At 33.6% G+C, this 15,229-nt stretch overlaps 1 protein-coding gene across 1 annotated transcript in view; it reads left to right on the top strand.

Annotated features, from left to right (window-relative positions):
* Nucleotides 1-15,229, top strand: part of LOC148943762 (AP-3 complex subunit beta-2-like) — a 154,052-nt gene that overhangs the window by 60,482 nt on the left and 78,341 nt on the right. Inside the window, 4 exon segments of the mRNA XM_089101231.1 lie at nt 1,264-1,416; nt 6,260-6,453; nt 9,281-9,354; nt 11,411-11,631. Coding sequence (XP_088957357.1) covers nt 1,264-1,416; nt 6,260-6,453; nt 9,281-9,354; nt 11,411-11,631 — 642 coding nt within the window.

Raw genomic sequence — 15,229 nt, 5'->3', positions numbered from 1 at the left:
TCATTAATCGTGCTTAGTGTTTTGTTTTTTCTTAGTCCTGTGTTGTTCATGCTTAGTTTTGTTCCCGTATTGTAAGAAATTGCGTAATTTAGTTGAGGCCTTTGCAAATATCATAAAAGCTGTTTTAAATAAATGAATATTGAATATTGGAAATTTCATTTCGTGGATTTTAGGATTTTTGAGAAAGTTAGTCTTATCTTATTCAAAAGTATTCCATTTAAGTTCCTTTTTGTATTAGCTACTGTCAATTTAGCTACTGTCTATTGATCAATTTATCAGGGTGCTACCATACTCACAGCCTTTCTATATCATCTTCGTAGGTTCACCGTCTTCTTATAAATTTATCGAAACTTTCTTGCGACGAAGTGTTGTTACGCTCTCTTTGAAACAGTTGCCTGTCTTCATTTTCACTGCATTACTATTTACATACAAGGGAACGAAAACGGGGGGGGGGGGGCTCCAGATGGAATGTGTATGGCATTGGTTAGTTGTTTTCGCAGGGCAAAATTTTTCTTCTTCGGTCTGGGGTTTTTCAGAGCTTTTATTTGACGAAGTGTTCTAATACTTAATTTGAAATTGTTGTTTTTTGTTACTCTCGTGATATTAAGAGCTATATGCATGGGGATCCGGGCAGGGGGGGGGGGGCAAGGGTTGTCTGCCGGATAAAATTTTGGTTTCCCTGCTTAGTCGTTCTTGCTAACAAAATTTACTGTATTCTGCCTAAAAGTGTAAAGAAATCTTTAAAAGACACTCTTGACCGGGCCGTCTTCTCCTGGATGTTCTATCTTTCTACGGTTGTTCCTGTATCATATTTTATGTTAAATAAAATCCACGGAATTTGTTACTTTATAAGTTTTGCTAATTCATTGAATTCGTAAGGATCTTGGGAGGAATTTCCATAACTTAAAAATGTATTTTATTCTCATCATAAAGTATTTTGTCTGTTGGGAGAGGGAGAAGTCGTAAATAATCCTAAAAGGTCTTTTAAAAACACAATTTTCCACCCCTGGGAGGAGGAGGATATGCCCTCTACTTTCACATGGTTGTGTATGATATTAGTACTCGAAAATAACCTTTCTTTCAAATATCTTATTCCATAATATATGAATTGAAATTTCTTACATGGCTAAGAATGTCAACACAGTAGCGTCAGATTTCTAATCAGCAAGCTATTAGATACCTAAACACCAACTTTGGTTGATGACTTTGGTTCTCTGATAACTTTTTGTGTTGCTTCTATATTTGTTGATTTAAACTTATCAGGTGGTAATGGCCGTGGCTCAGTTGTACTACCATTTATCACCTAAGAACGAAGTGGCAACAGTGGCCCGACCTTTTCTTCGTTTAGTAAGGTCCCAGAGGGAAATCCAATCAGTGGTCTTAACAACTATTGCATCCATGTCTGTCAAGCGAAAGGTAAGTTATGGCAGTTCATTTATGTCTATCTAAAGTAATTTCAAAGTGAAATTGGAAGGCAGCGGAAGGCAACGATGGAAATATGAAAAAAAAATTGCGAGATGAAAGAAAATAAAGCTTAACCAAAGAATGGATCAACCTATTTAATTTAATATTTAAAATTAATTCCCATGTTAAACGTTGATTTTGTGAGGACTACCTGTACCTTTACGAACGAATCGCCACCGCTCTGGTGCCGCTATTACTTCCTCTGAAGCTTGGAAGCTCAATATAAAACTTTTCGCTAACTTTAAATCGGCTTGCTGTCTCGGAGTTTCATTCTATAACTTTTTTTCTCTCTCTTTAGGGCGAAACTGTTGTTTTATGCCACAAAGTGACAGACAACACCACTATGATGGGGCTTTAATCCTTTTTACCACTTTAAACCGGCCTTAGATTTTCTAATTTCCACTATATTGAGCTTTCTCCCGGTTATCAAGGACTTTTGATTCGATACGATCCCCCTGGGAAAAACTCGTGTTAACATAAATCTTTGGCATTAATGCATTACTACCAGCAACAAAACCTTGGGGTTGGGTTAAAACACTTGTGTCTTTCAATTCTTCTTGATTGGGGAGGGGGGGGACTTTAGACCGATCTCAAGATTTTTATGCTGAATAATTTTAACCAGCATAGAAATTAATTTCGTAATTTTTATAATCCATTGGTTTATTAAACTCATTAATTGAAGAATTACTTAAGCTTGCCACTTTTCCATAATTTTGCTGAGCTACGTAAGTCTCAAATTTATATGGAACGATGGAATGAAAGTGAAAATGAGATAAAGAAAAGTATAAATAATCGAAGTAACGGAATTAAGACGATATGTAAATAGGACGAAAGAAAAATAAATAAATAACTGTTAAAACTTCAAGACAATGGTAAAATATATATCATAAAGGAACAGAGAGTTTATAGAAAATACACAGAGGATACAAAACTGTAGGAAAAAAATATTTCGTTGTTTTCTCTGGCTTCAAATTTTAGAAAAAAGAACCCATCAGCTTTTGAAGATGAGGAATCTCATAAGACATAACATAAAAAAGACAGTAGTAATCTCACCAAGTACTGATTAATAATGTGACGGACTTGTTAAGAACATAAATAAATCACGAATAAATAGATAACTAAATAAATGTATACATAAACAGTAATATATGAATTAATCATGAAAATAAATCAGTCGAATTAAATCCCATGTTTTAGCATGGACTTGAACAGACTGATCTTTCTTTCTTTCTTCTGTATATACAGTAATAGATGCATAAAATATGAAACCAGTGTATAATTTATACTTTGGGATTAAAGCTTTGAGCTTATTGCGACCTTGTAATGTATAGATTTTGACATATGTTTTGTTATGTTATTATGTCTACTTCTAGGTTTTGATTACCGTCATGTTTGTATTAATAAATAATTTCTGAAATTAGAGTAATTTGATTTGTTGTTACTATTTGGTGATGAAACTTTTCATCTTTGATAAGCCCATTTCACATTTTTATTGAACCATTTTAAAAATTAAGCATTAAAAATTTATATAAATAACAGTTATTATTGGAAAACAAGTATTGAAAATGGTTTGCAGTGGGAAGAAATAGATGAAAAAAGGAACGCTCTTTAACTTCAATGCATGTTTTTTTACCCTTTGCAAAATCTGCGTCTGGTCGAGTGGAATCAATACGAATGGTAGGGCACTTCTCTTGTTACCCTTCCTCCAAGATTTGTTAAAAAGCCCAAGGAATGGCTTTTTTGGTGTTCCATTTGAAAAAAGTGAGAAAACAGAACCCCCTCCTAGCTTTTGAAAAACATATTTTTGTCCTCTCTTTATTTTCCGTGAATTGACGCCACTGGGCAATTTCTTTTTTTTTTCTAGCGAAGGCCGTTTAATCACAGCATTACACTGTGCAATAAACGGTATTGGATATTGAAAAGTTAAATGAAACTTGGTTAACGTTTTAAAAAATTAGCTGCTCGGTCACAGCACCACGGTGAATCCAAAAAGCGACAGAGACTGGCGGAGTGAAGTGAAAAATTAATTACAATTGAAACGAAATCCATTAATATTGGGCAATTTTGTTTTAATTAAGCAGTGAATCTTTATAGTGAAGAGGGATACAGTGAATAAGAAAGTTTTATTTTTGACTGTCCTATTAAAAGTCTTATCCTTTAATTATAGATTTTTGTTTCAATTGTAAAAGGAATAGGAATGAAGTTTTCGAAATTATTTACGTTCCGAAATTTTGTTCCTAAAAAAATCCAAGAAGGAGGGCCTGCACAATTTGTTAAAGTGGGAGTGAAATAGTGACGCTCATTCGCGCGATGTAGAGGAGGCGGAGTCAAGTTTGTTCTTTTTTATCTTTGGGGGGGGATTTCGGTACTTTAAAAAAAATAAAAATAACAAAATGAATGTATTTTTCTCAGTTTAGGATGGAGGAGCAAACCATATAAGAAGCAAGTTCCTCCCAAGAGATTGGCAGAGCTCTTAGATGTTATCCTCTAAGAACAAAAGCAGTTGGAAGACCTTTCCCTCTCCATCGTTCGTGAAATTGGGCATTTTTAACTTAAAAATGCTTTTTAGTATCTATAATGCCACTTGGCAGGTTGTAATGAAAAAATGACCTATAAACTTTTAGAATTACTCTGGAGGGGCATAAACCGAATCTTTAAGTATATTGGGAGGTGAGTGAGTAGATTAAAGCTGTGGTTGTCACTGAGGTTGATGACTTGACTCATTGATGAGTCATTAGTGGTAGCAGCATGAGATCCATTAATGAGGTTTTTGGAGGCATCAATAACTTTTGAAATCATTTGTTTTTAAGTAATTGAAATACAAAATCATCTTTAACGTAACAGATTTATGCTTTGGATTGAACAGACTCAAAATATTCACATCCTGTTTAATAATTCAGTTTCAGAAAATTTTTATAGTGAAACTAGATACTTCTACATACCCTCTTTATTGCTACTTTCATTTGTTCAGGCTTTCTTGCGGCAGTAATATATACTCGTTGTGTGCCTAAGCTAAACACTTGGATGATTTTGCCAGGCCTAACTCCCAGCCAGACTTGGAAAATAAATCTACTCTATTAATGGGAGATAATTCTAGCTAGGGGTTTGTTAATACTAAATTTAAACTATTATCCTTAAGGCTTTAAAATATTTGCCATTTGCTTTGTTTTGGAAATTTATAACTTATTGAAATGAGTTGTGTGTGTTTTAAATCCGAAGAGAAACATAACTGTGATAAGCATATCAAAGATAGTTTATTGAGATAAGCTGGCTAAGATAATTAAAACCTGGCTAATTTCCAAATTTTTTATTCGGTATTTGTAATTATTATCACTTAATGGTTTCTGTTTGATTCGGTGTTTGATATCTGACAATAGCCCTCGATAGTAGTTTAAGTTTCGTTCTTAACAATATTCAACCAGTTAAACAAGGATCAACGATTCTACGTACTGAGAATCATCTCTCAACAGTAAAACTACCTCAACAAGTATTCAACTAGCACTTCAGTCAGGATCGTATCCAGTATTTGCTTCGGAAGGGAGCGGGGGAGGTTGCAAAAGGATTTTTTTTCGGGCTTTTACAAACAACTTAAAAAACGCATCAAAAATTTGTTTACATTCATTTTGTTACGTTTTTAGGAGCTGGACGAACGTTTTCCTTTTTGGGGGGGGGGGTGGGGGGGAGTCAAACACCCTACCCCCTGGATACGTCTTTGATCTCAGTAACTTGGCTCACCAGCAGTAAGGCAGTGAGGAGAAGTTGAACGATGTCATCCTAGAAAAATCCAAATTATCTCAAAACAGCAAGATCATTTCGCCAATCATCTCAGTAGACAAAGTAGAATAATTTTACCTACGGAAAATCTAAATCATGTGACAGCAGTAAGCTCATAAATTATCTCAGTAGCAGTAAGACAGTGAAAAAGAGCTGAACAAAGTTGTCCATCGAAAATCTTAACTTGTAATAAGGCAGTTGACTCATTTCAGCAGTCAAATCAGCAACAGTTAAATAGTGAGATGAAACTGAATAATTCTAACCATAGAGAATCTAAATCATTTCACGGCAATTAGATCATCTCAAAAATTATCTTAGGAGCAGTGAGACCATTAACTGAATACGGATAACTTGAGTCATCTCAAATCAGTATGCTCACCTAACAATCGTCTCAGTTGAAGTAAAACATTGAGACATGAGCTTAACGATTCTACCCATAGAAAATATAAATCACCTCAAAGGAGCATCATCGTCTCGACGATTATTTTTGCAGCAGTTAAACAATTAGACAAGGCTATATAAGTCTACTCATGGAGAATATAAATCATCTCAAGAGCGTAAGATCATGTCAGAAGCAGTGAGACAAATGTTCCGCACATGGGTAGTCTAAGTCGTCTCAAAGCAGTAGAATCACCTAAGAATTATCTTCTCAGTAGTTAGAAATTGAGATATAGTTGATTGATGAATGAGAGAATTGAGTTGAATGAGAGAGTCTAAATCATATCACAGGAGTAAGTTCGTCCCAACAATTATCTTTTTTTTAACAAAATAATAAAACAAATCTGTGCAAGTCTGCCAAAAGAGAACATAAATCATCTCAAAGCTGTAAGGTCGCCTAAAGTATTATTGGATTTCTTGTAATTTTATTGTCGTTTGGAGTATAATAATATAAGAGGTTTTTATGGTAACTTGGTACCGACCTCGTTAATTTATAATACTTTTGAATAACATTGTTGTTTGTTTGATTATTTCAATGGTTTTTGCACTGGTTTATAATAAATATTTTATGTGTTTCTTTTAGAATATGTTTGAGCCTCATTTTAAGAGTTTCTTCATTCATACTGTCGATCCTTTACCCGTGAAGCTGATGAAGCTGGATATTTTGACGAATCTGGCTGGTGAAAGCAACATATCCTTGCTTTTTAGAGAGTTCCAAGTTTATATTGCATCCCAAGATAGTAAATTTGTTGCTGCAACCATACAGGCGATTGGCAGGTAAACAGTAACTATTAAATTTCATTGATTTTTTGTCAGTTCTTCAGGTTTTTTGTTATCTATTTATTATATTGTACTTGCCCACTCAGCATCAGTCATCAGCTTAATCTCAGCAGCATAATCTAAGTCAAGTAGAGTTTTTCCTCCCCATTTGATTCCTTGTTCTCCCATTGGCTTTCCTGTGCTCCTTGAGAAAAATTCTATCAAAATGATCCATATAAAGGGGGATAGAACACGACCCTACTTAACTCCTAATCTAATATGAAACCAGCAGCTAACCTCATTTGCTACCTTAGCCGCGGAAATGTAATTCTCGTGCATAGAACTAATCACTTTAATATATTTGTCTGGTATACTGTACAATTAAAAGACCTTCGCTAAAGCCTATTTTTTCAACATAATTGAACGCCTGCTTGTAATTTATAATACTGAAGACCAAAAGTATTCAGTCACTTCTCAATTATTAACCTAAGAGTGAAAATTGTGGTCGACAAATCCTCCACCCTTTCTAAAACCGCACTGTTCTTCTCTCGACAGGGTATCACGGCTTCAATGACAGGGTATCAATGACCTGTAGTTAATACTTGCGTAGTTTGCGGCATCTTTTTAGATTTTTCTTGGTTTTGCGCTACAGTTTGTTGGTGTCAAAGATTGCGATGGCGTTGTTCTTCTAATGTAATATTTATATATTCTTCAGTTCCATTTTGACTGATTCTGATTCTCGCTGTCACTTGTCTTCTAACGGCACAATTTTTTGTCCTTCACTTTCATTCTTGACACTTTCTGAGTCACGCTGTTGTTTGTAATTCTCGCTGCCGCTTGTCTTCTAACTGTATATTTCTTTGTTCTCGCTTTCGTATATCTTCTAACCACATATATCTTTGTTATTTATTTTCATATTTGATACGTTCTGACTTTCATAGTCACGTGTCTTGTAACCGCATTTTTTTTTGTTCTTCACTTTCTTTTTGATTTGTTGTAATTCTTGCTGCCAATTATCTTTTGACCGTATATTCTTTTGTTATTCAGTTTTATTTTTGACTCCTCGCAATTGTCGTTTTCGCAAATGTCTTAATTAAATATTACATTGTTTATTTTCCTTTATAATGCTTTTGGACATTTTTTAAATGATCTTTTACTTAGCTGCTCGGATAAGTGTTGTCACTTCTGATGGTCTATTTGTTCATTTTTGCCTCTGCATTTGACATTTTTCTGGTCGGTCTCTTTATCTTGTCTCTTTTGATAGTCCAATTTGTTCATTTTGAGCTTACATTTTTGTCCCGCAAGGTTGCAGCGGTAGCTGTAACCTTGTAAAGGACAAATCACGGCCCATAGTAACCAAAAGTTAAAAACTGTGTTTTAGAATAAACCCTCAAGTTAGAAAAAAATGCAATCTAGATAATTGGTCTTAATGGTAAAATGTTATTTTGGAAACAAGCTTAAAGGAATTTCGAAAAATAGCCTGAAACCCATACAATAATTTTGAATTGAAACAAAAAATACATAATTTGAATCGCCGTGGCCGAAAATCCTATAGAGGAAACTCACACTACAGACAGGGACGGGGCCTTAATTAGTAAAGTGTTAAAGAAACACAGAAAGGTAATTTTGAGACTGTGCTGAAATATAATGTAGGAAATTTTATAGGAAGGAATTATAACACTTTCTTGAATTTGAAAGTAAAGGGAGATTTGTTCTTTTTTTTATGAGGATTAGTTAGAGACAGTAGTACAAAGATTAAAAAATAAAAGGTCTCAGTTTCCAATATTGTCGTAAATGAACTTTTAAAACTGAACGCAGTAACAAGTTGTCGGGGACCAACTCAGCTTAGTGACAAAAATGGAACCAAAGATGTCTTAAAAAATATTAAAAAAAATCTGCAAATAACTGCGTCACACCCAGAAGTGCCATCTTGCAGGGGTGACGAAAATTGATTATTTTATCACTTTGCGTATTTTTTTTTTTTGTATTTTGATGAACTCTTATGCCTCTGCCACATACAGAAAGTAAAGAAACGCTAACACATACAGTAAAAGGTAACGTAGAAAGTAGAAAATAAAAAGTCACAAGCAGAAAGTAAAGTACTTTTATAGTTTTTGAGCTTATTCAGGGGTGTGACAGAGGTGACCCAGGTGTAACTTAACTTACATATTTTGTAACTTATGGTTTGTTACCTAAACTATTAGATTTGTATATTTTATCTTGATAATACAGGAATTTGACCGGAGTATCTATTTTATGCTTGTTTGTTTATTTTTTCTACTTAATTTTAGTTTTTTAGTTTTTTGCTTCTGTTCTTATTTTACCTTTGCTAAACCACTCTTTGATCTGGTTAGTTGCTCTGCCTGTTTCCATTTATTTTTATCCTCATCTTTGCTAAACTATTTGGTAAAACTGACAACTAATCTTTATGTCTTCCCTGTTGTTTTCGTTTTTATACATAGATGTGTGATCAAAACGTATCAAAACTGCAAAAAATGACATATAATTAAGGCAAAATTGAAATAAATATAAGAAAATAATGACATTGGAGAGGTGGTCACGCCTCTAGACCACTCTTTCTGCTTGAGTGCCTATGGTAGATTGGATAGGAAGGCAAAATGTCACAATGAAATATAAAAAATAATATACAAATATTGAAATATAAAAAGAATATATGTAGAATGTACAAACAATGTTTATTTGTATATTATAAAATGTACATTATACAAACATTTCTATATAGAAATTACAGTCAGAAAAACAATAGAACATAATAAAGAATATAGTAAGAATAAAAATTAAATAAATAGAAAAGCAATTGATAAATTGTACCAATTTTTTTCAGGTGTGCGTCCAATATTAAAGAAGTCACAAGTACTTGTCTCGCTGGCTTGGTGGCATTACTATCTAATAAAGACGGTAAGGATTCAAGTTAATAGCTCATAATAGGAAAACTTAATTTTGTGGTTGCAGTCACAGTCTGTCATTGGAGAGAGGGGGGAGGTACCTGAAAAATGTATTTTCTTTCGAGGTCTCGTTTCGAGACGTTTATATTTGATAGCGGGTTCGTACCAATGCATGTTCTTTCTTCAAATACCCTCCCCACCATCCTCCGAGCAAATGTTTTGCGGATATGTTGAGGAGGTGAAGTTCTTGAAATAGTATTTTCATCAAGTCTGTATATGTTCTTGAATTTTTTCAAATTTTGATTACAAAACACAGAATCTCTAAATTTTAAATATTCTAGTTAATTATCTTTTTAGAGACGACATTTAAGAGTATTCATACTTACAAGTGGGCATGGACCCATGCATATCTCTTTTACAAACCTTTCTCCTCCCCTTGGATAGTTTTGTTTATATTTGTTTTTGTTTTAGTTCGTATATGTTCGCATTGTGAAGCTGAATATGTATTTAAGACGTCTGGTATAATCCATTTCTATTGATACATATTTTTTGGGGGGTGGAGTAGGGGGGACAGGGTCAGTAATTTTTCGGGTTGACCAAGATAAAAGAGACCCAATGTGAATGCAGAAGTACTAATAGATTATAATTTTATCTGAAAGTAGTACATACAGAATTAGATAAATAAAAACACTCTGAACGTAAATAGTGACGAAAACCACACTGTCTTTCCATCATAAACACAAACAGCAGGTCTAACCAAAGGGAAATTTTTTTAAGACAGTGAAACTCAAACCAAAAATGAATATTTTGAACCTATATCCAAGGGCCGTCCTTAGCAAATAAAAATGAATATATAATAGCCCCAGAATCCTCACTTGAACGAAGTTCAATCAGGAGTTTTATATTGAACTTCGTTGAAGTGAGGATTCTGGGACTGTTTTAATTATTATTTTTTTTCTTTAGTTTTAAAGGTCGTATTATGCTGTAATATAGGGTCTAAATATTCATTTGTGGTTTAAGTTTCACTTAAAAAAAAAAAAAAAAAAAAAAAATCCGAATGTTCTATCTGTCCTTTGTGTTTAACACACTGAACATAGTTTAAAAAAGGTTTTAAGTATTCGCCATGTACTACGTACGATACACACATTAGCAGATGGCTTTGCATAGTTCAGAGGTGCTTCGTGTTGTCTTTATCAACAACGACTGTTTTGACAGATTTTTTTGGAAATAAACTTCCCCATTTGGATCGCAGAACTCACTCCAAATTAAGCGGCAATCGGCCAAATTAAGTGGCATCAGCCCTGATAAGGCAACCTCGTATTTTTGAACGTAAAAAAAAAAAAAAAAAAAAAAAAAAAAAACTGAAGACAAAATAATATACAACAAAATAAAACAGTTAGAATATAGGCCACAGAAGCAATTGCTAAAGTTGACAACTGTACTGCTACCTCTAAAGGGAAAAAAAATTACCTCTAGATGACCTGTGGAAGCACTGTCTGGTACCGATATATAGCACATGATGGCAGTTCATCCCTTGTGATCCAGAATGTGTCCACTAGGCGTACACCATAAGGTTTTCCCTTCTGAATTACCGTTAACAGGCCTTTTTTTTTTTTATAACATGGAGTCAAACTCCAAGTCTGAACCAAGAAAGGTTAAGACCGAAAGGACTCCTTGTTTCAAATAAGTATGCAAATTACTTTCTTTAACCTTTATCTTACCCTGCTATAATAACGCCCCCCCCCCAAAAAAAAAACCACCGAAAAAATATTTACGAAATAAAATATTAAAAATAAAAACTATTGGATTTCCCTATTGTTTTATTCTACCATGCATTCTATCTCTTATTTTGAAACCTCTAGAGGGAAGGGGGGCTAAGCTGGACATTGCTCTCTTATGCATTGTAATATAACCGTGAATTAAAACAGATATAAAGACTTTTCCTTTTTTATTTTTCCCCGAGTGATATTTGCGGTGCAATAAGGGGCCTTGAAATCCTCATTTTTTTCTTAGATCATGATACAAGAAGCATTGTATCATATCTTGTATTGCAATATATTTATTTTCAGAGGCTATTGTGGCTGAGAGTGTGGTTGTCATCAAGAATCTACTTCAATCGCAATCAGCAGACCAAGAAGCTATTATAACAAAGATGATAAAACTGATCGATCATGTAATTGTTCCTGTTGCTCGTGCCTCAATACTTTGGCTGATCGGTGAATACTCTGACAAGGTTGCCAAATATGGCCCTGATGTTTTAAGACAAATGACCAAGTCATTTACAAATGAGGTTTGATTATTTTTATTTTTTCATTTACCATGTGGACATGAAAATATTCTAAAAGCAAATTATAAGCAATTTGGTTTCACCGATTGTGATTCAATATGACTTTTCCTTCTACAATTTGGGAATAAAACTGCAGTCAACCTAGAAGTTTCCTTGATTGTTCTTTCCTTTCTCTTTTCCTTTTCCCTTCTCTTTGCTTTGCTTCTTTTATTTGCTTTGCTTCTTCATGTGTGTTTTGTGCTTAATAATTTTTTTTTTTTTAACGCATTAAGAAGACAGAGAAAATCCTTTTCGTGCAGTTACTCTATGGCCTAAGCCGTAATAAACGACGACGCAGCTTAATTTTTTACAGCAAACTGAATCACCAAAAGAATCACAAAAGAATCACCAAAGGGTATCTTAGATAACAGTTTTCTCTTTTATCCACGCAAATATGTCTTGAAATATTTGTTGATCTTCTTCTGCATGGTTGGGGAAACTGGACATTGAGAGTATCTGAAATTAATGACCTTATCTTCTTATCATAATTGCTAAAGCTACATCGAGGATATTGACCTTTTTGGTCGTATCTAAGATGTTCCTGTTGGAGGGTTTCTGTTAGTTCGTATCTCTTGATCATTCTAAAGTTGTAGTGACATTTATAGTTTGGTCACACATCGACTATGCTAGCAAAAATTGTAAATTTTACGCTCTCCTCTAATATGGAAGTAAAAAATCAGAGGACAAGATATCACTTCTCTTGACGCTCCAAAATAATCCTCTCTAGACTTTGGCAGAATTACAAAACATGAATATCCTTACCTTGTATAATTGAAACACACGATGCACAGCGGAATGGGACATCGATGTTTCAAGCCTTTACATAGGAAAGGAGAGGAGGAAAGGAGTAATGCATCTGATGGATGAAATTGCTAAAAATCATCAATCAAATTGTAAATCAGTGATAATAATAAGAATCATCTGATGAATCTACCAGAACAATGAATAACAATAACAATAATTGAATCAGCCAAATCTGCCTCCCTGGCGACTGATCTGTATGACCAAGTGATGCATGTCGAACAAGTACTTTCTTGTGTTTAAGTACTAGAATATAATGCACAATTGAGCCACCTGTAATTCAAATCAACTCACAACATTTTAAAATTTTTTGTGTGGTTTTATTTTAAAGAAGTTACGACTACTTTTGGATTTGTTTTTAAAGTGACTACATAAAAACAGTGACTTAATAATAAGAGTAATAACAAGTATATATGATTTAGTTTAAAAAAAAAAAATTGAATTAGTGTGGGATGTATTTTAGATATTCTACGTTTTATTTATTCCATTCTTTTTCTTTTTTGTTCCTTTTGTTCCGTTTCTTCTTTCTTTTTCTTACTTATTCTACTTTTTTATTTTTTAATGATTTTTATTTTATTTTGTAGTTTAAAAAAAATTTCTCCCATATGGTAGTACAATATCACTTTTTTTTCTTTTATTTTGATTTCGTGGTAATAATTTGTTTATTGTTGTACTTTTATATATATATTTTTTTTGTATGTATTTATTATTTAAATGCATTTTGCTATTTGAAAATATAATTAGGGAATAAAAACAAGTCGTTGCCATAAATTTATTCTAATTTATCCAAAGATAGAACATAGATGTTGAATTTTGGTGAGGTCAGGAGCACACTAGACCTTACTACTAGTACTTATCTAATACAGCGTGGTATAAGTATCTTCTTTGGTAAGTCAACTTAATCAAAACTATCAAACAGTTCGTGGTAACGAGCTCAATAGTAACCGAAACTCTAAAAGACAGAATTTTGATACCAATAGATATACATAAGAAGATTCAGATTTGTATGCTGATTTCAAATATATAAGTTTAATCAAGATTAGTCTTACCTATCAAAAGTTAGGCGCCTGAGAAAAATTTGCCCTATTTTTGAAAAAAGGGGGAAACAACCCCTAAAAGTCATAGAACTTCAATAAAAATCACACCATCAGATTCAGCGTATCAGGGAACCCTACTGGAGAGGTTTCAAGCTCCTATTTGCAAAAATGTTGAATTTTATATTTTTTGCCAGAAGTAAGATCACGGATGCATGTTTATTTTATTTATTTTTTTTTTTTTTCCCCAGGGGTGATCGTATCGACCCAGTAGTTCTAAAATATCGTGAGAAGGCTCATCAGAACGGAAATTAAAAGTTCTAGTGCCCTTTTTAAGTGACCAAAAATATTGGAGGGCAACTTGGCCCCCTCCTACGCTCAGTTTTTTCCCGAAGTCACCCAATCAAAATTTTGAGATAGCCATTTTGTTCAGCATAGTCAAAAATATAATTAATATGTCTTTGAGGATGACTTAATCCCCCACTGTTCCTGGGGGAAGGGCTGCAAATTATAAACTTTGGCCATTGTTTACATATAGTATTGGTTATTGGGAAGTATACAGGCGTTTTCAGGAGGAATTTTTTTCTAGTGGGGAGTTGGGGCCAAAGGAGGGGTTACGGGGGAGGATCTTTCCATGCAGGATATTTCCTTGGGGGAAGATTTCCTAGCATTATTTAAAAAAGATCAGAAATTAAATAATAATACTAGTTTTTTCAACTGAAAGTAAGAAGCAATATTAAAACTTAAAACGAACAGAAATTATTACGTATATGAGGGGGTTCGCCCCCTAGTCAATACCTCGCTCTTTACGCTAAAGTTTTTTCAGTATTTTCAAAAGAGCTGTCTATTCCAATTAACCGGCCTTTGTGGGTCAGGGGTTTGTGATCCGAACAAAATTCGAAAATTAGCGTAAAGAGCGAGATATTGACTAGGGAGCGAACTCCCTAATATACGTAATAAAAACAAACGAATATAGAAATTCGTCACGTGAGCTAATTCGTAAGTTACGTCAGAACAAAATTTCGAGAATGCCAATTAGCCAAAAAAGGAAAATTAATATGCGAATTTCGTTTTAATTATTCTTGTACGGTGAGCTAAAATCAAAGCAGCATTAATTCAAAAACGTTCAGAAATTAACTAAACAAAAAGTATTTTTTAACTGAAAGTAAGGGACGACATTAAAACTTAAAACGAACAGAAATTATTCCGTATACGAAAGGGGCCGTCCCCTCCTCAACACCTCGCTCTTTACGCTAAAGTTTGATTCTTTTTCACAACTTTACTTTTTAAAACAATAAAAAAGTTTAGCGTAAAGAGCGAGGCGTTGAGGAGGAGACAACCCCTTTCATATACAGAATAATTTCTGTTCGTTTTAAGTTTTAATGTCGCTCCTTACTTTCAGTTAAAAAAAAAACTTGTTTTTTTTAGTTAATACCCAAAAAATATCTGTTGAACTAGGATTGGGTCGTACATTGAATTATCAAGTTTTGAGTATTTGATATTATTAAGGCTGATCGTTTGCTTCTAAAAGTTTTTTTTTTATCTTCAGAATATATTTAACCACTATAGTTTCAACTTTGGCTATGTTGTTAATTGTGCTGTTAATGATAGTCCTAAGGTTATGGGGAAAAAATTAGTTAATTTCAAGCATCCCATCTAAGACAATACAAGTCTATTCTCTAGACGAGCCTGGATTCAATGCCGGTTGTATAAAGGCAACTACGGTT

This window comes from Artemia sp. Qi Xiang Cuo, chromosome 15, assembly GCF_049724085.1.
Source record: "Artemia sp. Qi Xiang Cuo chromosome 15, ASM4972408v1, whole genome shotgun sequence".
In the NCBI taxonomy this organism is placed as follows: Eukaryota; Metazoa; Arthropoda; class Branchiopoda; order Anostraca; family Artemiidae; genus Artemia; species Artemia sp. Qi Xiang Cuo.
The sequence above is the reverse complement of the archived record's forward strand: the minus strand, read 5'-3'. Positions and strand labels throughout refer to the sequence as shown.